The following is a 23,043-nucleotide window of genomic DNA, read 5'->3' as shown; positions in this document are numbered from 1 at the left end:
AAAGCCCCAGCCTGTCTATAATTCTAAAACCAAAACTCGGTTACTTGGCTGTCCAAAAGAAAGAAGCTTCTGAATATTTCTCAGCCCGAGTTTCTTCAGGGAATTTCACTGCAACATTTCACACCACAACCACCAACACAGTATAAACATGCTAGTGTCCAACAAAAATCGCAGTTGTGGGATAAAAGAAGGCACTAAGGGTCAAGCTACATGTGACTGACAGCTGTGTGTAACTGTTGCCTTGTCTGCAGCCAGTGGCGTAGCGTGGGGGGTGCGGGGGGGGGGCCCGGCCGCACCGGGCGCAACCGGGTTAGGGTTAGGGGGCGCAAATCCACGGGTTAGGGGACGCAAATTACTTGCCTTGCCCCGGGTGCTGACAACCCACGCTACGCCACTGTCTGCAGCTGTGGGAGGTTGTAGTCTTGATCAATGGGGGGCGGGGAGGTGCTTAACCCTTTCTCTTGAGTGATCTGCCTATTCTCAATTCTCAGTTGCTCCAGCCATGAACAGCTTTAATCCCAGCAAGAAGGTAGCAGTAGTCTTGAAGGAAGCAGCACTGTGTTGGCCAGGGCAGAATTGTAAAGGTAAAGGTACCCCTGCCCGTACAGGCCAGTCTTGACAGGCTCTAGGGTTGTGCGCCCATCTCACTCAAGAGGCCGGGGGCCAGCGCTGTCCGAAGACACTTCCGGGTCATGTGGCCAGTGTGACAAAGCCGCATCTGGCGAGCCAGCGCAGCACACGGAAACGCCGTTTACCTTCCCGCCAGTAAGCGGTCCCTATTTATCTACTTGCACCTAGGGGTGCTTTCGAACTGCTAGGTTGGCAGGCGCTGGGACCGAGCAACGGGAGCGCACCCCGCCGCGGGGATTCGAACCGCCGACCTTTCGATTGGCAAGCCCTAGGCGCTGAGGCTTTTACCCACAGCGCCACCCGTGTCCTTTGGGCAGGATTGTAGTTCGCTCTAAATGCACACTGAGATGGATTAAACAAGCTGATATGTACAACATTCCAGTAACCGCCCTTCCTGGTTTTTGTCATCAGGAGGCGAAATATCCCCTTTTGTGATCCAGAGAGTAAAGAGGGTGGGATCTTCCTACTTTTGACTTGCATGGATGCCTCTATTTGCATGCTCACGGGCTGTGGTACCTAACTCCCAGCCTGAAATCCATTTTTGTCTAGAGCTTGGCTCAAACTAGCTCAGTCTGGCATGTAAGTGGTATGTGAACAAACGAATAAACAACCATCAATAACAACGATCTGTTTCTATGAAACAGAATTGATCCAGGACGTTTAAACATGTCAGTTTTTCTGTGGAATTGCTGGTTGAGCAGCACCAACCCTACCATCAAACATCTGCCTGGAAGCACCCTATCTCTTGATTTTTAGGTACTTTGCAGGATAGAAAATAATGTGCGCTGCCATCCTATATTATTTCTGCACGTTGCTGACAAGACCGTCAACGCAAAACACAGCAGCGTGGTTGGCCCGCTTTTCTCCCACGATGTCCTTAACATCAGGGGCAGAAGTTCAACAGGCGCAGCTTCGCTTTCTCCCGCTGGCCAGGAGCCACTGCTACCCTCCCCGAGGCTGAAGCATATATGGAGACACCGGGCACGAAGAGAGACCCGCTCTGCACCGCCGCAGCGCCTGCGCTTCCAGCAAAGCACCTGCCAGGTGCAGCGCGCGACCTCCGCCCGTTCTTTCCCCCAGCCGCGCGCTCCTAGGCTTAAAACGCGACTTTCTCCAGCCGCGCGCGACGAACTCGCCCACCTCCCGGAAGTTCCGCCTTAGCTCCGCGGAAGTGAAGCGGAATCCGGAGGGCGGGCGGGTGGCAATCATGCCGGGCAAGATGGCGGCGCCCACGGAACCGTGCTGAGGGGAACGAAGGGCAGGGCGGGCACCGAGTCCCGCTCTCTGCCCTTCCTACGTCGCGCACCGCCTCGGGCTCCCGCAGGTACCAAAGGGAAGTTGGGAGGAAAAACCTCGGGGAGCTCTTGCCCCTTCCGCCGGGGCGGGAGAAGAAGGGAGGGGAGGACAGGGACGCTTAGGTGCCAAAATAAGGCGAGAAGGGGCAACGCCTTTTCGGAAGGTGCCAGAGAAGGAATGGCTCTCTCCTCCTGGCTTCTCTGCCTGTCGCTTCTCCTCTTTGCACGGCTTCTTCTGCTCCCGTGTGTTCGGAAGGGCGACTCTAAGTCATAGGAACCTGCCTTGCCCCGTGGCACCGCTTACTAAATGTTATGTGAGGTGCATGTCAGTGGCTCTCCAGGATTTCAAGCAAGGCCTTCCCTTATCCCTCCCTGAGCATCTGAACCTGGGATGTGCAAAGCAGGGGCACTGCCCGCTGAACAGAAGCAGAGTGATGGTAAAAGAAGCCGAGCCGGAAGAACGAGCAGCTAGTCCAAAGCAGTCTTCTCCCAACAATGCTATAGATATGATTGCTTTTCCTAAATGGAAAGGGTTTGCCTTACGGGTCCCAAGGCATGTATGCTTGATTACTGAGCTGAAGCCGGTGTTGTTGGCTACAGCTTCTATTTCATGGTGTCAGTTTTAGATTACAAGCCTGTGGTAACTTCTGTGTACACAGGTGTTGCCAAATAAATAAATAGCTAACATTGGGGGATAAAGCAGCCCCCCATTCTCTATTGTGTTTGCTGACGACAACAACAACACAACAACAACAACAACAACCCACCCATCTGGCTGACTTGCCCCATCCACTCTGAGTGGCTTCTAACACGTATAAAAACATAATGAAACATTAAACATTAAACATTAAACATTTCCCAATACAGGGCTGCCTTCAATAAAAAGTGCAACTTGCTAAAAAGCAAAACTTGCTGGGGTTTTTGTTATTATAGGCAGGGTGAGAAAAAAAAATTCTGCTTATGCACTCTTCTTCAATTATTTTCCTATACTGTACTATCTTAGTTGAACAAAAAGAAAAGATGGTGGCAAGGATACACAGGGAAAGAAGGTGCATTCATTTCAGTTGTATGTTTTAAGGCTTATGTTTAGTGGGAGGTGAAGACTAAAGGGCTGTGTCTAAGGCCTCAAGAAGGATTTTTGAGGGGGTTGGCAGAATGGAGAGTCACACCATCCCTTAAAGTTCTGGAAGACAGTTTAGGGTACAAGGGGCAATAAGACACAGAGGGTGGATAGTTTTGAGGGAGCTGAGATCCTTTGGATAGTTTGTGGTGATGGAACAACAGGTTTAAAGGTCAGTGTCAGAGATCTCTTGGGATATGAAAATGCAAGATTAACAGGGTAAGGTCAAGGAGGATTTGAAGGAAAGATTTGTGTGGATCTGAAAGTAGATAAGACATTGGCAGCGGATGTTGTTCAGTGGTGGAGAACATCCTTTGCATTTCAGAATACCCTAAATTCAGTCCCTGGCATAGTTGGTTAAACCACACTGGGAATTGTAGCTGCTTGAAAGGAAGAGGGGTAACAGCTCTCATATGGTTTGACCCTGGTATAAGACAGTTTCCTATTTTCCTTAAGAAGGGGTGTTACATGGAGGTAAATGAAAATGTTGGCAGAGTTCTACGCAGAAATATGGCAATGAAGAAAGCTTCAGGCACTTAGACTTACTAGTGTCTCTTTTTCAGGACTGTAGTTAATGTTGTGATGGGGAGAAATGAACTTCAGTTCTCTAAGTGAATTCCCTGGTGCACTGGTTTAAAATATCAAGAAAAGGGCAATTTGGCTAGGATGCTTCACACCTTCCTTAGTGACTTTTCCCCTTTGGCCTCATGTGTTTCTTTAAAATATGTTGATTCTTATATATATTATCTAGACAATGTATCCCTTGCCCTTTCGGTATTTCAGTTGCTTAGCGTGACTTGCAACAATTAAAAACAAAACCATCCCCTACAATAAAAGTTTAAACAACAGCATAAAAATGGAAACAGGTTCAGCAGGTTCAGGGGTTTTGTGATGAAAAAATGTTTTACTATGTAGAAGTATTTAAGTTTTCTCGCTCGACATTCTCCTTGTTCTCTCCTTTAAATGTGTATGTGGCTAAAGGTTTCCCCCCCTCTTCACCATGGATTTATGTTACTTTCTTTTCAACTCAAGATTTGTGTTGCTTTGAGAGAATATGCACTTTTTCTATTTAAAATAATGTGTGTTAATAGGCATACTTTATCTGAGTAACTTGTGCAAGCATACAAAAAAGCATGTTAAATAAATGAAATTGTTTGTTCCAGACATAGAAGCTACTTTTTAGTGAGCATTCAATGGAATTGTGATGTGTCGACTTGACAAACTGAAGCACGTACACCAGGCTCATAAACATTGCTTTAGTGTTTGCCTTTATTGTCATGAGACTTTTTACTGTGACAATTAAAAATGAAGTTTTATGGTTGTCTTATATCATAGTTGTAGTTTTTAAGATCTGTAATAAACACACACATTGCAGCTGGTGCAAAAACCAGAAATGTTCTCCTGATGTGAATGTTCAACTCTGGTGCTATTTTAATGGGCAATACCTACTTTTAAGTAAATATTCCATTTTGTTGATGCTTGTCTAGTTATAAACAGTTTTATAGCCAATGGCAGTAGCAGGAGTGGAAAAGATTAGCTTGATCGGTTGTTTGAAAGGAAACACTGAATGACTTCCCCTTGGATTTTGCAAGGATTTTTTGTTTTATGCTTTGTTTTCATTTGCATCTTTTCCTGCTGATGAAACTGAGAATCTGTAATAGTTTTCAATCTAATCTCTGTTTTAAGTAAATTCAGACTTTCCCCCCTTGCTTGTAGGACTTTTTCCAGCACCTTCAAGACAAAAGCCATGCAGCAAATGCCATGCAAGTTTGCTTGTTTCTTTAGGGTCACCAAAGTAAGAGGAGTTACGTTTCAACAGTTAAATTTCATCAAGCGAATGGTAAGTTGGTGTAATACTGTGTAGTGCTACAAAAGGCAGTGAAAATCAAGACTCTGCATTCATTGTACTGTATAGATTTCTCACATAATAGTATTCTCATTACTTACAAAGGGAAAACAAAGACTATTCCTTGAAACTTCTTGAAGGGAAAATAAATAAATAATGTGATTATAGCAGTGATGTGAGGTGAAGCTTTTTCTATAAATATCCAGTGTTAGTCATACACAGAATAGACTGATTAAAATCAGTGCACTTAAATCCACTGATTTCATTGTGTCTACTCTTGAGTTTGCTTTAGTTGCATATCAGCGACAAAGAACTTTCCTTGTTGAAACAGCATAAACAGTTTACAGCTCAAATTAAAACTACTCTCTAGGCCACAATAGCTCAAGAGGGGTTTTCACCTTTCTGTGTATTTCGGATAATGTGACCTACGTATCCAAGCAATGTGATGGAAATTGCATAATCTAAAACTTTTGAGAATTTGAATTAAATTTGTAGATACTTACATAGCTTCATAGGCCCACGGAATCTATAATAAAAAGTAGTTTATTTTATTTTACAAATTTATATTGTTTTTTTCAGTATGTAACACAGCACAGCAAAGCCCTCAGCCAGCAAGCGAAGTTGAAGTCAGAATCAACTGCACCTCCTTTCCTTGAAGGCCAGCATTCAGGTCAGGAAAAAACGGTTATCCATGAGGTCAGATCGGTTTCACCTCTTCTGCCACCTTTATCTGAGAAACGAGTTATTAATGAATCTGAAGCACTGAAGTCTACAGTAATCACCGGAGGCGCAGGAACTATAGTAGGACCTACATCCAAGGAAGAAAAACAATGGAAAGAGATGAAACTAGAGCTGGATGATTTACCAGGCATTTTAGCTCGTTTGTCCAAAATCAAACTTACAGGTAATATTGTTATTCTTTAAGAGGTGTAGGTTATTGCAATATATATATGTTATTGCCTCTCTCTCTCTCTATATATATATATACACACACATGCCACATATAGGTTATATGTGCATGCTTCTCCTATTCTTGTTGTAAAAGTAAGGGCTGCAAAGTTCAATGGCATTACTCTAAAATATGCCTGTTTGGGATGTGCCATGTAGCCAGGCTTTGAAAGGTGAATTCAATTGAGGGTGACTCAATTGAGGATGATGGAGACATGTACTGTACAGCAGTTGTACTCTGATATGAGGAGTTCTTCCTCTATTACCTGTTTGAGCTGCCTTTTTTACATCCTGAGTTGGAGTGGAGCAGAGATTTCTATTTGTGTGCTTGTACCTGGAATTGTCAAGCAGAGTGTGTTCAAGGGTTTAGAGAAGAAAGTAGAAAACCCAAGTTTAATATGCCCTTCCATCTTTGTGCAAGCAACAGACGGCTAAGTCCCCTTTCTCCAGTGTTCCCTTAAACAAAGTGATGTGGGGAGAGAGAGAGAGAGAGAGAGAGAGAGTTCTATGCTATGTGCTTTCTAGCATGAGTGGATTTATATACTGCTGCTGTTGTGCAGTAATGGGCAGTTATATTCCACTGTGGCTCTGAAAATGGCGTGGGAGAAAGGGGGACTTCTTTTTGGCTCTCTGCTGAGCTCTTTAAGAGTGCATTAATTTAAAACACCTTTCTTGCTGGTTCATTATGTTTTGTTTCTGAGTGAATAAGATTTGGGTGAGCATGTGACTCTAAATCCTGTTACAGTGGTGCCCCGCAAGACGAATGCCTCGCAAGACGGAAAACCCGCAAGACGAAAGGGTTTTCCGTCTGCAGAGGCGCTTCGCAGGACGAATTTCCCTATGGGCTTGCTTCGCAAGACGAAAAATGACGAAAAAAAATGAATTTTTTTTTTGCTCCAAAACCCCTTATTTTGAATCGCTAAGCTGCTAAAAGCATTTTAGCAGCAAAACCGCTAATCCCCCACCCCTTAAAAAGCCGTTTTTAGCCCTTAAATCGCCAATAGCGCTAATAGCGCTACTCCGTCAATGGGCTTGCTTCGCAAGACGAAAAAACCGCAAGACGAAAAGACCCGCGGAACGGATTATTTTCGTCTTGCGAGGCACCACTGTATTTAGTTATAAACCACTGCATCACCAAGCTATATCACAGTGGTTTGCAATATAAAAACAAAAAAACCAAACAATAAAATTATAAAATGTTAAAAAGAAATTAAGAGCAAAAAGAAATTAAAACTTCCCTGCCTGACATTGATGGTGCCCATTTTTTTGCCCTTGCACCTGTTCTGGATAGGTATAACGAGGGTACTACAGCATGGTCCTATGCATGATGTTGGTGTAATTTTCTGCTGTGCAGGCATAAGGGAACTTAGTCTGTATCCATTCCTTGTGCTGCCAGCTTGTCATATCTTTCTTTGTGCAGTTTAACCTTGATTTAAACAAACCTAAAGTTTCAGTACCTTAAGCTGAGACTGTCTCAGGCCAAGTAATTGTGTAAGCAATCTATCTGTTAATACAAAATCAAAGCACTGTATCCAGTGAACACACAAGTAGATGGCAGCTCACACAACCAATCTTTCTCTTACTTGTTTCCCCTTGCAAAACCTCTTTGGAAGGTTGGGAGGGCCTTTGCTAAAGAGTATGTAAGAGGCTGAAGGGAAGTAATCACCTCAAATCAGGCAGGGAAGCTTGGCACAACCCAAAATAAGCATAAATGAGAACCCATATTTGCAGCGGTTGTGTGGGTTGAATTTTAGAACTAAATATACTTGCTACACATAGTGGATGATGATCGTAGATGCTAATAATGTGCCAAGTAGGCTATTACAATTTTAATTTATTGATTTGTTTAAATTAAATACCGCCCTTCATCCAAAGATCACAAGGCAGTTTATAACACACAAAACCAAAGTGCAAAACATAAAAAAAGAAATAAATACACTCCCCCCCCAACACCATTAAAAGGCCATATATTGTTTTAATACCCAATGGCCTGGTTGAAGAGGAAGGTTTTCCCCTGGTGCCCAAGGACAAGTGAACATTCAAAAGAAGTAATTGTTTTGAAGCTTGGGAATATTGTGTGTTCACTTTTTAGGAATTTGGGTTATTTATACCAAATACTGTAAAGTCTGAATAGAGAATAAGCATTGGCTTATATTTTGCTTCATTGATAGAATGCTTCTTTATTTAATTGAGTTACTGAGAGCAGAAATTAGTTCTTAAACATTTAAATCTCCTAGATGTTTTAATAAAAAACTCATTATCTTATTTCGTTCCCTAATACTGGTTACAAAACGTTTGGTTTTCTAGGCAGCTCTAATTTTAGTTGTTGTTCTCCTACAAAGAATACAATCTAGTACTCTTAGACTTTGCAGTGGTGCACATTCCACCAAAGGTATTCCATAGATTTTACAGATTCTTGATAGGTACTATATTGTAGTTTCATAAAGAATTATTTTTCTTGATGCACAGAGGAAGCAAAATAAAAGAGTTTGCACTTCCTCCAAAAGCCTCTCTTCCTCCAAAAGTTCCCTGATATAACATAGTATCACAATCTGCTTTATTTTTAGGGCTCCTGCTTAGTTTCTGCAAGAAGTGTTACGAACATTTGTTTCAAATTACTGTTAAATGCAAGAATGCTTTAAGTACTTAGCCTCTTTTTAATGTTCATGCTGTAACCTCTAATGAAACATATATAACTACTCCAAACAAATCTAGGCTTACTAAGTAAACAAATTGGTGAGTCTCCTACCACTAGCATTACTCTTATATTTAGTGTTTCAGTGAACAAAGTGTGAGAATGTAAGGAGAAAAACATTCATGCCAAGTGCTTTAGGAGAATGGTAGCTTTCCTTGGGGAAATATTAAAACCTGCAGTAATATGATCAAATTCCTCCCCCACAAATTAAATAAGAAACACACCTTTTTCTCCATCTTAGTTTTAGCATAGAAGTTCTGAAGCGTAGGGATTTCATTTTAAAAGCTCAAATGAAAAAGGCTGGGATTAAAATTTAATTTTCTATGCTTTAAATGTTCTAAGAGTTTGGGTTTTTATTTTATTGCCACTATTGGAAAGTCATAAGCATCCTTGAGATGGGCATTTTTTTAGTCTACAGTATATGACAAACTGGGACGCGGGTGGCGCTGTGGGTAAAAGCCTCAGCGCCTAGGGCTTGCCGATCGAAAGGTCGGCGGTTCGAATCCCCGCGGCGGGGTGCGCTCCCGTTGTTTGGTCCCAGCGCCTGCCAACCTAGCAGTTCGAAAGCACTCCCGGGTGCAAGTAGATAAATAGGGACCGCTTACTAGCGGGAAGGTAAACGGCGTTTCCATGTGCTGCGCTGGCTCACGAGATGCAGCTTTGTCACGCTGGCCACGTGACCCGGAAGTGTCTCCGGACAGCGCTGGCCCCCGGCCTCTTGAGTGAGATGGGCGCACAACCCTAGAGTCTGTCAAGACTGGCCCGTACGGGCAGGGGTACCTTTACCTTTACCTTATATGACAAACTAGTAGAATGCGAGTATGTTTGTTTAAAAACATTTCACATTTAACTTTAGCTGTCAATGTGCAATCTGCAGACTCTTTTCCTTTAAAGTTCGGAGTCAATGGGAAAGGTGTAACCACTTTTACATCTAGATGTAGCTGCTTTTTGCAGGTATTGGCTGTGTGACCAAGTTCCCCAAGCACTCCTGAAGTTGCCACCCATTAGCTGATGGGTGGTGACTTCAGTCCTTCTTGCTGCAGGGATCAACTTCCTCAAGGGGAACCTGATTGCACAGGCAATCCAGCCATATCTCTAGCTGCCCCACCCTATCCTTAGGGTATGGATAGTACATATGGAAGGATGCATTCTGTTAGGTACCGAGTTCTCAAGCTGTTTTAAGATATCATGGGCCAAAACCAGGACCTCTACCTGGGCTCAGCAATGAAGCTAATGCACTTAAGGGAGGACTGAGAAAGAGTTAAAGAATTCTGAACCAATGATTTTGTTTTGAATACAATAACTGAACTGAGATCACAGTTCTTCATACAAAATTAGCTTCTGCCCCAACTCCAATTTTCATTTGAGCAGTAAAATGTAGGGTTTGTAGAACAAAAGAGTCATTTTGTTGCCATCAAACAACAATGTTAGAAGTTTGAAATCTTTGCTGATCTATTTCAAATCACCCAGAGTTTTACCTCCCCACCCACTCTACTTTATAGTAGGCAGCTCTAAAAGTTAGAAAGGCATAGATGAAGGTCTCTAGGTCTGAATTTGAGGCGTGCACTTAAAGCTTGCTTTAGCCCAAGGCCCTGATGATGCACTTGACAGCATAAACTTTGTTTTATGAGTGTGGGATACTGGGCAAGCTTACAGAAATATCTATTCCAGTTGGATAAATGAGAATGTAGTGCAGCTGCTTTTAATGAGATCCTGATAAGTCGCAATGAAATGACTGCCTGAAATTAATCTGGAGAAATCAATGGAGACTTTAATTAGAACACTGGCTACAGTATGTTAGAACTTCTTTGAGGGTCATTGTAATGATAATGCCATACAGACAGCTCCCCCTCCCTCCTTCTATAAATGAACTGGTGTTTTGTTAAAATAAATAGATTTTGCGTATTCGCTCTGATAAATTTAATTAAAACTTCTTGTCAGAATTTAAAGGAAGGCATTTACCTTTACTAATGGAAACCCAGTGTTTCTGACAAAACTCAAATAGGAAGGCAGCAAAATATGTCGTTTGTGATTTTTTTTCTGGCACCACCATTGACTTACCTCTCCACCTCCATCTTTCCTTTATTTAATTTCAACTTTAATTTTTTCATTATGCTGTTTTTTAACTGTCATAAGGCTAGAAGGGTGGAAGAGAGACCTGATAGTTGTTGCACATGTGACTTTAGCTTCCTGGTTATGGGAATATGCCTAGTTGCTTGGTGGAAATTGATACTCACGCTAGGCAAGTTGCTAAAGGCCACATGCAGAGAGCATACTACTATGTGCCAACATAGGAACACACCCTCGTATTTCTGAGAGCAGGAGCAGCTTCTATTTCCCCTGTTTTAATCATGAGGCAGGGGGGAGGACACTGTTTTCATGGCCGTATTATCAAAAAGAGTAAGGATGACTCAGCTGGAAAAACTCTAAGTTGTCTGTGATGAAGTTGTCTTTATAATATTGTAATTGATATGCAATGGTTCCAGCTGCAAAACTGTAAGTGATATATTTTATTAACGTGTTGGTACTAAAGTGTGTGTTTGCATTACAGCCCTGGTTGTAAGTACTGCCTCAGCTGGATTTGCAATGGCACCTGTACCGTTTGACCTAACTTGTTTCCTGCTTGCCTCCCTTGGAACGGGCCTATCGTCCTGCGCTGCTAATTCCATCAACCAGGTTGGTGCTTCATCATTATCTTGTCTTCACAGCTCAGCGCTATGAATATACAAAGTTACTCATTTTTGCAATTCCCGTGTGATGATTGATCAAAATATGAACATCAAGCATAACATGTTTATTTGGGAACACGAGTTAAGACAGCATTAAAGCCTTGTCAAAGTGGTGCTACTTTTGATGGTATAAAAGCGGCAGTCGGGGTGCAAGCAGTATTTCTGGCTCCCAAGGACTCCACCTATTTTGGCAGCGGTAGTAAAAATAAACAAAATAGACACAGTGCTGGGTTGGGGGGAACTGAGGAAAATTCAGGTGTATATTCTTGAAACTATGGTTTATTGTTATATGAATAAGGTGCTTCTGCCATCTAATGGGAGGGATTTTCAAAGGGTAGGTACTGCCATGCTAAAGGTGCAATTCTGAGATTGTGTGGAATGGACCTTTGGATAGGTTTGTATCAGCTGGATGCCCTCCTACAGAATATAGTGGTCAGCTGGGTATGTAGGGGATGAGATTATCTTTTTGGTACCCTGTTCTCATGCTGCATAAGGCTTTTTAGTCCAGTACAGCACCTTGAACCTAGCCTGGTAGCTAATTCGCAGCCAGTGCAATTCTTTCAGCAGTGGTGTAAATTGATTGTGATATTCCAGCCTACTGAGTGATCAAGCTGCCACCTTTTGCACTAGTTGCAGCTCCAAGGGCAGCCCCACATAAGCACATTGCAGTAATCCCATCTGGAGTTATGAGCACATAGCCAACAGTGGTCAGGCTATCCTGATACACAAATGGCTGGAGCTGTCTTACCAACCCAAGCTGGTAAAATGCACTCCTAGCCACCAAGGCCTCTAGTGACAGATATAGATCCAGAAGTGCTCCCAGATTATGAGCCTGCTCTTTCAGTGAGAGCATGACCCCATCCAAAGCAAGGAGTGGACTAATTTTCTGGACTCGGGAACTACCTACCCACAGCAAGTCCATCTTTAGAGGTTGGTTCATTGGCTGTCATTCAACCACTGAATCCAGGCACTGGTCCAGGGCTTGCATGGCCTCTCCTGATTCAGATGTTACAGAGAAATAGAACTGGCTTTTAGTAGTAGTAATACTACTAATCATGTGTATAGGGCAGAGCTCACAGAGCCTTTACAGTGGTAGCTCCGGTTTCAAACTTAATTCGTTCCGGAGGTCTGTTCTTAAGCCGAAACCGTTCATAACCTGAGGCGCACTTTCACTAATGGCACCTCCCACTGCTGCTGCGCTGCCAGCACACAACTTCCGCTTGCATCTTGGGGCAGAGTTCTCAACCAGGAGCATCTGCTTCCGGTTTAGTGGAGCTCATAACCCGAAGCGTTTGCAAGGAGGACAGTATGTAACACGAGGTTCCACTGTACAGTGGTACCTCGGGTTACTGACGTTTCTGGTTACAGATGCTTCAGGTTACAGACTCCACTAACCCAGAAATAGTACCTCGGGTTAAGAACTTTGCTTCAGGATGAGAACAGAAATCGCGCAGCAGCAGCGCGGCAGCAGCAGGAGGCCCCATTAGCTAAAGTGGTGCTTGAGGTTAAGAACGGACCTCCAGAACGAATTAAGTTCTTAACCTGAGGTACCACTGTATAGATTTTTTAAAAAAAAACATATTTCTTAGTTTACAAAAGTATGTGCAATGTCTCTTTTTTCCAGTTGCGTTTTCTACAGATCAGTTTCATTTGTTGTGAGACATTAGTGTTACATTAGGAAGGAAAGGGGGAAAGAGGTAGAGGGGGGAATGGTGAGTGGGGTGGGGTCGGGTGGCAATGCTTCTATTCTACTTAGTGTATGTGAGCCTTTATAGTTTTTGTGCTTTCCCTCAAAATATACCTGTGGAGTAGGTTACTGGTTGTTACTGAGGCTGAGTGACAGATTACTTTCGTGTGATGTCGGCATCACAAAAGAGCCAAACTACACATGACATAATATCAGAATTTGCAGCTATGGTGATGCAGTGTAGTTGCAGGAGGTCCTTCTTGCAACAAGGCAGGTGGAGGCAACATCACTGAACGAGTGACAAATACAAAGTCATAGAATCGTAGAATTGTAGAGTTGGAAGAACACTGAGCATCATCTAGTCCAGCCCCCTGCCATGCAGGAATATGCAGTTGTCCCATACAGGGATCAAACCTGCAACCTTGGCACTATCAGCACCACACTCTAACAAGCTGAGCTCCACCAAAGTCTTGAACAAAAGGCTTGTTGAGCTACAAGATTTGTATATGTGTAATATAATGCACCACCCTCAAGACCGGGGGGGGGGGGTAGAATAGGAAAATCCCAATGATTAATTGCCCATTTCTGTTTTATTAAACAAGTAGGGGGGGGGGAATGGAAATCCCACCCTGTGATGTGATCCTGAAGGCAAATTATGTTTTCCTCAGTCTCAGTCGCTTTACCTAACCTGCTTTTACTTTAGTTCAATACCCATTTTAGGGTTGTAAACCTGTTTTCTGATCTCCTTATGAAAACTGAAAATCAAGCTTTTGTAGTGTCAGATCTTTATGTAGAAAGAATATCTTTTTTTGGAGTTCAGAGATTGATTTATGGCACTGCCATGCAGATAAAACGTGTAGTGTTGTTTACAACAAAACGTACAACATTGAAATATTGAAAGATTGCATGTTCCTCTTAGAAGTCAAGTGCATTCTTCTGAGACTGTGGAATGGTTCAAAGTGGGAGAAGATTGTAAAGATGAAAGCAGGATGTTTAAAATGGTTTGAATTTAGTAGCTGAAAGATAAACTGCTATGGTTAGGTTTGAGTGATAGTACCTTGAGAAAGAAGCAGATGGAATTGCATATCTTGTATTGAACTTCTAAAACTTACAGTGGAAATTAAAGAAAACAACACACAGGAAAGAGAACAAATCAAAAGTGATGATATACTAACCCCTTCTGATTTGTGGGGGGCAGGAAGGGGAATGTTTGCCTCAGATAATTGTATCGCACGTCTGCAATAGCTGTACTTCTGGCATTTGATGTAAAATGCTTGCTAATTTTTGTTCTTATAAACCTTTCTTAAAATTAATAAAGAAAAGCCAGAAGATGGGTGGTTGTGCCTAGCCTAGCCTAGCTCTCCATGCACTGGCAGCACTAAAATGCATTGTACCTGGGCTTCCCTTTGAGGACCAGTGGGTTTTCAGCTGGAACCCACTGGAACGGAGTTCTAGCACCTCTTAGTTGTGTTCCGGCAGCTCTGTAGTGTGGTGGTCTCACTCCCCTGCACGGCGCTCAGGGCTGCGCGGCAGGGGTGGTGGGTGGCAGGGCGATTTCAGTGATGCAATGGCGGTGTAGGTTGGTGGCAAAAGTTTTTAAATTTTCCCTGCGGCTTTGGGTCAAGCGGGTGCTCCCCCCAAAGAAAGCTCAACAACTTTGGGTGGGTGCTCCCCCTAAAAAAAAAGGAGAGTTCTGGAACCTCATTTTCTATTAAAAAAAAGCCCTGTTGAGGACCATTTGGAAACTACAATTAGTGCAAAACACAGAAACATATTTATTAGGCAGAAACGGATATTTTCCAGTTTTGAAACAATACCTCAGATTCCATTTCATTTATCACAGAGTGTTGGTTTTGATCTAGATGTTACCCTAGATGTAGGCTTCCACATTTTGATCACCATGACAACTGTGTCATTTCCCTATAGTGAGCCCCAGTTATACTCTAATCGTGATGCTGCAGAAGTGTGTAGTGTTCATCCTGGAAGTTCTGCAGCCATCTTAGTTCCAACTTTGGCAGGACAGCTGGAGATGGTTTGCTGAGATACCATACAGGGCCAAAGTGGCGCTCGTTCCAATTCCCTTCTCTGGAGCACTTCCTTAGCGAAACTGGTAAGCTCCATGCATCTCTTTCCTACAGGAAAGTGTGGTGGTGGTGTTCTTGGCTACTGTGGTGTTGAGCTCTTGACATTTGTTTCATTCTATAGTTTAATTTTGTTTTTTGCTGTCTGTTAGGCTAGCCTCAGTTGAAGGACAGTGATTCTTATGCCTGGATACATGTGAAAATGCTATGTAAGATTTTTCCTATGTTTACGCTGGGCAAGATACAAGTGCAGACTTGGAGCAGGCCCATTGAAGTCATTGGACTGAAGTCCATTAATTGTGAAATGGATCTGTTCTGTTTATCTGTTCAGTTCATTCTCAACTGCAGATGACCAGGTTAGGAATGAATACCAGGATTTTAATATTTTGACATGTTGAGTCTTCCTGAACTTCACCTAGTTGAAGCTTAGAAAGACAAAGGGAGGCTATTCAGTTAGTGGTGCTTGTTCTTGGTTTTGCCTCTGGCCACCTGCCAGACCAGAGAGAAAGAGATCTGAGTTATGTGGGCGCATGGTGTGGTTTTGGTTTCCTGCGGGAGGGGTGCCAGCAAAGCAAGAAACCAGTGAAAACTGATGGGGCTTCCTGTTGGTCACAAGCCTTATCAGTCCATACCGGCTGGAGTGTTGGAATGCACAGTCCACACAGCTAACCACATTGTATTAATTAGGAGGGAGCAGGTCAGCTCACTGCCTTCTGTCTTCAACAGAACGTAGAAGGAGCATGTTCTTCACTGCCTTTACTTCCTTTGGAAGGGGGAAAAAAAGCTTTAAGACAAGGTTTGAACAACCACAAACATCTGAATACTGGATTCATTTAGTTTAGAGAAACTCTTCTGTGAGATTCTGAGCAGTGTACTTACACACACACACACACACACACACACACACACACAGGAAGTGCTTTTTCTCCTGTGTATGGCATGGTGAGACAACTTGTAGCTGCCTGGAATTTTTTGAAATTAATAGAGAATGGAGAACCAATGCGCTTGACTTCTGTATAGTTCATTTGAGATTAACACCTGATGCATCTCTGTCTGTCTTTCTCTGAAGTTTCCTTTTGTTTTGACTGAGCAGACGGCCTGCAGCAGGCAGCGCTTCCTTTCATCTTCCTCTGATGATCAAAAGATTGCCAAGTGCTGGTTATTAAAACCTGGTGTTTAAGCTCTGGAGTGCAAGGCTGTCAGTGTAGGAGGCAGCCAATGATGTAATTTACAGTATATAATAAATATAGGAGAAGTGCAACACTGGAAGTCTATCTCCGTGCTCAAAAATGTTCTGATATATGCTGCTTTGATATTTTAACTGCTTGGCAACCTTCATTAGTGGTTACTGTGAAGATCATAAGTTATGGCTAGTCCGATGATTCATAATTGTAACTCCACTAAATCGGTGAGCATCAAGAAATCCTCAATACTGAAGACGAATGGTTTGACCAGTGATGGTATTATTTCATGAGCTGCGAAAATGATGAGCACTTAGAGACCCAACCTCCACAAGTACAATAAATTTTAAATGCAGAGATCATCTTTCTAAAGCATAAATTATTTGACCTGTGGCTGAAACTTGATAAAGGATCTTGGGAAGAATGTTATAAATTAGTGGGTGCCGTTGTTAGGAGAGTGTCTCAGATAATAAGCATAACCAAGGGAGGAGGGAAAGCTTTGCAAGCATTTGTCTTGTGTGCATGCATTATATTTTGAATTAAATGTCCTGGCAAGGGTGAAAAAATAGCTGTAGAAACAAACTGGAGAAAGTAACAAGTTATTTTCCTTTTCACAAATTGTTTCATTTAGTCATGCTTATTTATAAATATGAAGCGTGTCATTGTGGAGTAACATTCATGCTGCTTCTTGGTCCCAAAGATCATATTGTAATCCTGTGAATCCCAAGTATACTTTGGAGACGGCATGGCTGCTGAGAGTTTTGAGTGTGTACTGGCAAACATTTCTGGTATGAGTCAGGGTGACAAAAGCCTAACTTACCTACTTCATAACAAAGCACTGTATGCAACAGAGGTGTAAAGTGGGACTGCATCATCTTTTTCTGCTATTTATATCCACACTGCTGTTTTAACATTGCTTGATAGTGTCTATATGCACAAAAGGAGATGTACTCCTATATAATTTTAAAAACAGGCTCTGATAACTCACTGCAGAGTCCCTCTTAAAATACTGTAGCTGAGAGCAGCCTCCTGCATTAGCTTACAAAGCCCATTGTGCGTGTGCATGTGCGTATACAGGTGATTTTGTGTTCGCATTACAAAACATCTAACAAAATTTTGGTTTTGTAAGAAACAATGTAAAGCAAAATTCTCCCCTCATGATAAACATCAATCAGAAGAAGAAGGTCAGAATGTCTGCATTATGCAGCTAATATGGGAACAACTTGCCCTTTTCTTTTCTACAATAATTAATAGAAGATTCCCCCCCTTTAAATTAAGGATTGTCTGAGACACGTGAAGATGGGACATAACAGAAATGTACAAAATACATAATAAAACAAAAACAAACCAATACCCCTCCCACAAGCATATTTTAAAAGCCATGGAATGTTAATCAGCTAAACGGCTGGTTGAGGAGCAATGTTTTCGCTGGCATCTAAATATATATAATGGAGGCACCAGGCAAGCCTCCCTGGGGAGAGCATTCCATTAACAAGGAGCCACCTTCCAAGATCTCTCATCGAGGAGGCACACAAAGAAGGGCCTCTGATGATGATCACAGGGTCTGCGTCAGTTCATATGGGGAGAGGGTGTCCTTGAGGTATTGCGGTCCTGAGTCATTTAAAGCTTTACAGGTCAAAACCAGAACTTTGAATTGGGCCCTGAACTGTCTTCAGAGACAGCCTTACATATAATGCGTTGCATTAATTTAACCTAGAGGTTTGCAGTGCATAGACAACAGAGGTTAGGCTACCCTGTCCAGATGGGGTACAGAAGGGCCACCAGCAGAAGCTGATGGAAGGCACTCTGCAGCACTGAGGCCACCAGAGCCTCAAGCGACAGCAAAGGATCCAGAAAGAACCCCAAGCTACATACACATTCTGGATAATCCCACTCAGCAGTTTCATGTAGATGTTACATGACTACATCATTTTTTATTTTGCTAGTAATTGATTTCTGATTTACCTTCTCACCTCCTTCTAATCTGGTGGGAACTCTTTCATTTAACAATACTGCCAGTAGATGTTTCCTTGGCTGTTTGTTTCTAGAACTTTCATGGCTGTCTCATAAATTCATAGTTCCAGACTTGGTTAAAATCTCACACCAACCAGCATAGAGTCTGGAGCACATTTTTAATAAGGAGCTGGAGTCCCAATGTCAGGTTATGCTTCCTAGCCCTTAGGCCACATTTTGTATGTTATCCTGATTCCTGTACCGTTTGTTCAATTAACTTTATTCATGAGGGTCTGGATTCACAAGTACCCAAGATCAATACATAGACAAAACAGTTTTGGTATAATAATTGAAATATGCTAATTAGACAGCAACAGATTTGATGGTAAACTTTATTCTAAGGTGTTTGAGCAGAGCAGGTTCACATGAGTGAACCTTTTGATTGTACTTTCTACTCACTTATACAAGATTGCTTATTTAGCCAGTCTTTCATTCCATAGAGTCCCAGGACAGCATACAAACCCCAACAAAAATTTAACCCACACCACACACAATAACATGGTGAAAAACCAACAGCATATATATACAGCCATATAGCAGTTCAACAGCAGGCATAAAAATAGAGATCACTAATCTCCACACCCAAATACCTGGTAGGGAAAGATGCATCTTCAGGTGATGCCAAAAGGTCTTTGGAGAGGAAGGCAACGGTATCTCCTTTGGGGGAGAGTTCCGCAAATGAGGTGCCACCACAGAGTGTTGTCTTGCAATGTATATGAGTGTGGGTCATAGATCTCAGCTCCAGCAACTTCAATCATTACTGACACTCTTTGACTTTGCTCTTGCTGCCATTTGTAAGCTGCTGCCTCTCATGTTTATTTCTCTCTCATAAGCTTCTTGTAAAGTGATGAGAAAAGCAGCACAAGGTAGTTTGTGAACTAGATATTTGTTGCAAGCAAGGTCTTAAAATATAACATGCACACACACTCGCTTCATCTGTGTGGTTTTTGGGTGGAGTATATTCTAAATTAGGTTTACGACCAAGGTTAAGTTATACTCTGACCAGATGTGGTTAAGGCTGTGAGAAACTAGCATGTTGTCAATTTACTTAACTTTTTTTTATTTTTTTAAAAATGGAAAGTTGGGAGAGGGGAAGCAATTTACCTTTATGATTGATCTTCAGGAAAACTTTAGTTGTGGTGCTCCCTTTAGATGGAGTGCCAGATTTACCCCCGGAAGCACCGATGGCTGGAAGAACAAAGACTTATTAAAGGGTTGCAGTGATGGAATGTAGAGATAGCATCAGACAAAGAGAAAACTTAGTAGTTAATAAAATTAATCTGCCTGTGTAATCTGCAGTGGCACTACATTCCCAAATATACTTATCTCTTAAAATACAAGAATGATTAGGTTTTTTTCTCTAGCTTGTAGGGTAGCTGCCTGAACTGTTTCAGATTAAGAATGCCTCTTACATGGCAACAAAATATTAAGTGATGAAAATATTAGTGGAAAGCTGCTTATCTACCAAAAGTTACTTTAAATAGCCTCAGAATTGGAATTTCTATGCATTTTGGGCCTTAAATATAATGTTTGGAGCCCAGGAATAACTTTAATCTATTTTCTCAAGAATAAACCAAGATGTGAATTAATTATTATTTTTATGGTTTTAATAATATTAAAAGCAAATTTTTTCATCCATTTTCAGGAATGACTATTTCACAATTCCAGGAAAAGTAAAATATACACTAATAAGATGGCCCCCCTACCTACCAATAATATATTGTAGGGAAAAACACATATAGTAATATTTACAGTAATATAGAAAAATATTACTGTAAAACAGCCGGTTTCTCACTTAATAAATGAAATATCTGAGGGAATAGAATGACACTCCTGTTCAGTTATCTCTGCTGTTGCCCTTTGGATATGCTTCTGATCTGAAGTTATGGGAGATGGTTTTCAGTCTATTAATTCTTGATAGGAATTAAGACCATCAATGGTGCAGCAGTGGCTCTGTCACAAAACTATTGTGTGTATGTAGACTTCTAATACAGAAGCAGCAACATATCTGCAACTTGGATGCTTGGGCATCATCAGAAGGAAAGAGTAGATGGTAATTAATGCCTGTAGGGCCAAGACAAGTGTTATACATTTTTGAAGTACCACAGGCAAAACGTCTCTCTTCTGTTTATCTTCTCTACATCATCTCGTTTCTTATTACAGCCAAGCTGTATGTAATGTTACCAGTAGACTCATGACAACCCATTTCATGCAGAGGCTTTTTCAGTTAAGTGAAGGGGCTTCATTTCACGTAATCCTTTATTTTATGTATTTTTTTAAAAAAAGTAGGTGGGAACTTTTTTGGACTGACCTTTTACAAGGTACATTAGCAGCTTCAGAAAGTAAGTCCTTTGTTTATTAAATAGCACAGGAGACAAAACAGTCCATTTGGAAGTGCTTCTTTTTACAAAAATATTTGAGAAATGGTTTTGCCCAACCAGACTGCATTAAAAACTGGGATAAAAACATTATACACCAACTAAACATCTGCCCTTTTTAACTAGGCAGTTAAAATAGCATGATTCTCTGGATGTTTCCATCAAGAGTTCTCAAAAGCCTTAGACAGTTTAAATGTACTTGGTAGAGGACAGCCTGCTTAATCCTGGCTGTCTACTCTTTGACATTACAGGTTTTCTCATCGTAAGCAAGTTACAAGTTTCTTTATGGTTAAGACTAGTCACATCTGCTCTAGTGGCATGTGTCTGAAGGGTAAAACGTTTCCTGAAGCACGTTCAGTTGTCTTGATTTTATATAAGAACACAAACTTGGCTTGGCCTTTACTCTCAACCTCATTAGTAAGAGTACAGTGTTCTGCATGTTTACTTAGAAGTAAGCTCCTAAATAAGTGTGCCTTGGATTGCAGACTTAGTTGGAGTCATCACTGCTTCTGCTGGATAACCTGGTGTTTGTGCAGGAGAGATGAAAAAGCTTGTGGCCGTTTCCCACATGTTCTTTTCTATACACACAAAATGTGTCTTAAGGGGAGTGTTCGAAACTCCCATTGTTCTTGGTGCAATTTGCGACAGGGAATTTCATTAGCACAAGCAGTTTCTGAGCTCTGGGCGCATTACTGCGCCTAAGATTTCAGATTAAAACTGTAGAGTGGAGTGAAAGGAGGGCCTCCCCATTTCTAGCTACTCTCTGAAGACTGGAGCAGAGACCCGCTTAAGAATATTAGGGGGGTGGGCAGGGGAAGGACTAGACCATGTGAAAAATGAACATAATATTTTGGCTGCAGTTCATTTTCAGCTTTGTATTCTTGTTATAAAAAAGTGTGCCTAGACATTCTGTTGTTGTGCCCATAACCTAGGTTTAAAGTGTCATTTAGCTCCTAGCTTTCATATCTTAATTTCCCCTGACTGCTTACGGGGGGAAATGTACACTTTCTGCTCACAGAATTGGTGGGGGGAGGTACACTAGTAACATGGAATGACCTTTTGGGAGGAAAATGGGGTGCAATCCACATAAACCTTAAAATGGAGAGCAATTAATGAAGTAATCACATCTGCTAGGATTATTTTTCTATGTGAACCAAGTCTGGCTTCTTATTGGTCTTTATGTTTCAATGTAGTTAGCCTTCACAGGAAAAGTGAGTGTCACTGTATCCCAAGTTAGTCCATGCTAAGCAAGCCACTTTCAGTGTTGTGTTGTTGACCAGTGACAGCTACTAACTTGATAGAACATACAAAAGAAGTGTATAATTAAATTTGGGGCAACTCTTTCAAGAGTCCTTCAGGCACACCTAAACCAATCCCTTGATTCCTTTGAGTATCCAGGGCTGATTTCAGAACTGTAGAAATGACAGGATTTAATTGTCTCAGTATGAATTTACCTGACCAAGTTCTAATCTTACCAGAATTTACTCAAAAAATTCCTACAAGGTACAAATGGTTCTTTACAGTTATTTGGTACCTCTGAATTCCATTTCTTAAAACATTGTGACAATATAACACATAGCTGCTCTTTGTGAAATTTAAGTCTGTTTAACACTGGCATCTTCAAAGACAATAAAAATTCCAGCCTGCCGTTTATCTATTCCCATGTGAAGAGTTACTGTACTGCATATTGTATCATTCCATGGGAAATTCTTTGGCTTAATAGTTTCATTTATACAGTTGTCCGAGGTCAATTTTCTATTTTGCAGTTGTCAAACAGCTGCCAAATTAAGCGGCTATACTCCAAAGTTCATTTACATTTTATGCCATTCTTAGGGTGTCTGCTTCATATCTTAATATAACTAATGATTTAGCTGTGGATCTCCGTCATCCTTCCCCACAGATGTTCACACCCTCATGTTCTTTGAGTGCTTAGCAAGTAGCTTTGTTTCTCTTCCAAGGCTTTTTTAAAAAGGTTTAGTCATTTTAGAAGAGAAAACTATCTCCCTAACACAAAACAAACATGAAATGGCTGGTAACTGTGATTAATTTGGTAATGCTTCAGTAGAGTAGGTTTTTGTTTTGTTTTTTGACATTCTCTTCCATTTTTTATGTTGCTGGAGTAGAAGGTGGGAGGGGGGAGAATTAACATCTGCAAAATGCCCACTGTTCCTTGGGTTTACTAATTGATCACAATAATTATTACGTATTTTGGTTTTCTACTTTGTAATGATTTTGTGCGGTTCCTTTGAAAAGCACACGCTGGAAGGAACTTTATCCAGTGAAGTATCTCTGCAAATCAAGGCATTTTTTTATTGCTGAAATATCAAAGGATTCCACTTTAATAAGGGAACATAGACTACAGTGGAGTTCATTTGTGGTTTTGTAGCATATTTCTTATTTAGTGTAAATGTACATGCATGGGTGAAATATTCAGGATTTT

At 41.6% G+C, this 23,043-nt stretch overlaps 2 protein-coding genes across 2 annotated transcripts in view; both read left to right on the top strand.

Moving 5' to 3' along the window:
• TRIM16 (tripartite motif containing 16) overlaps positions 1-23,043 on the top strand; it is a 680,679-nt gene that overhangs the window by 454,966 nt on the left and 202,670 nt on the right. The window lies entirely within an intron of this gene.
• Positions 1,809-23,043, top strand: part of COX10 (cytochrome c oxidase assembly factor heme A:farnesyltransferase COX10) — an 89,771-nt gene continuing 68,536 nt past the window's right edge. The window contains exons 1-4 of the mRNA XM_083428435.1: positions 1,809-1,954; positions 4,762-4,885; positions 5,471-5,795; positions 11,086-11,210. Coding sequence (XP_083284561.1) covers positions 4,793-4,885; positions 5,471-5,795; positions 11,086-11,210 — 543 coding nt within the window. The 5' untranslated portion in view covers positions 1,809-1,954; positions 4,762-4,792. The remainder of the gene's footprint in view (positions 1,955-4,761; positions 4,886-5,470; positions 5,796-11,085; positions 11,211-23,043) is intronic.

This window comes from Podarcis tiliguerta (genome assembly GCF_965153285.1).
Source record: "Podarcis tiliguerta genome assembly, chromosome: 2".
NCBI classification, from domain to species: domain Eukaryota; kingdom Metazoa; phylum Chordata; class Lepidosauria; order Squamata; family Lacertidae; genus Podarcis; species Podarcis tiliguerta.
The sequence above is the reverse complement of the archived record's forward strand: the minus strand, read 5'-3'. Positions and strand labels throughout refer to the sequence as shown.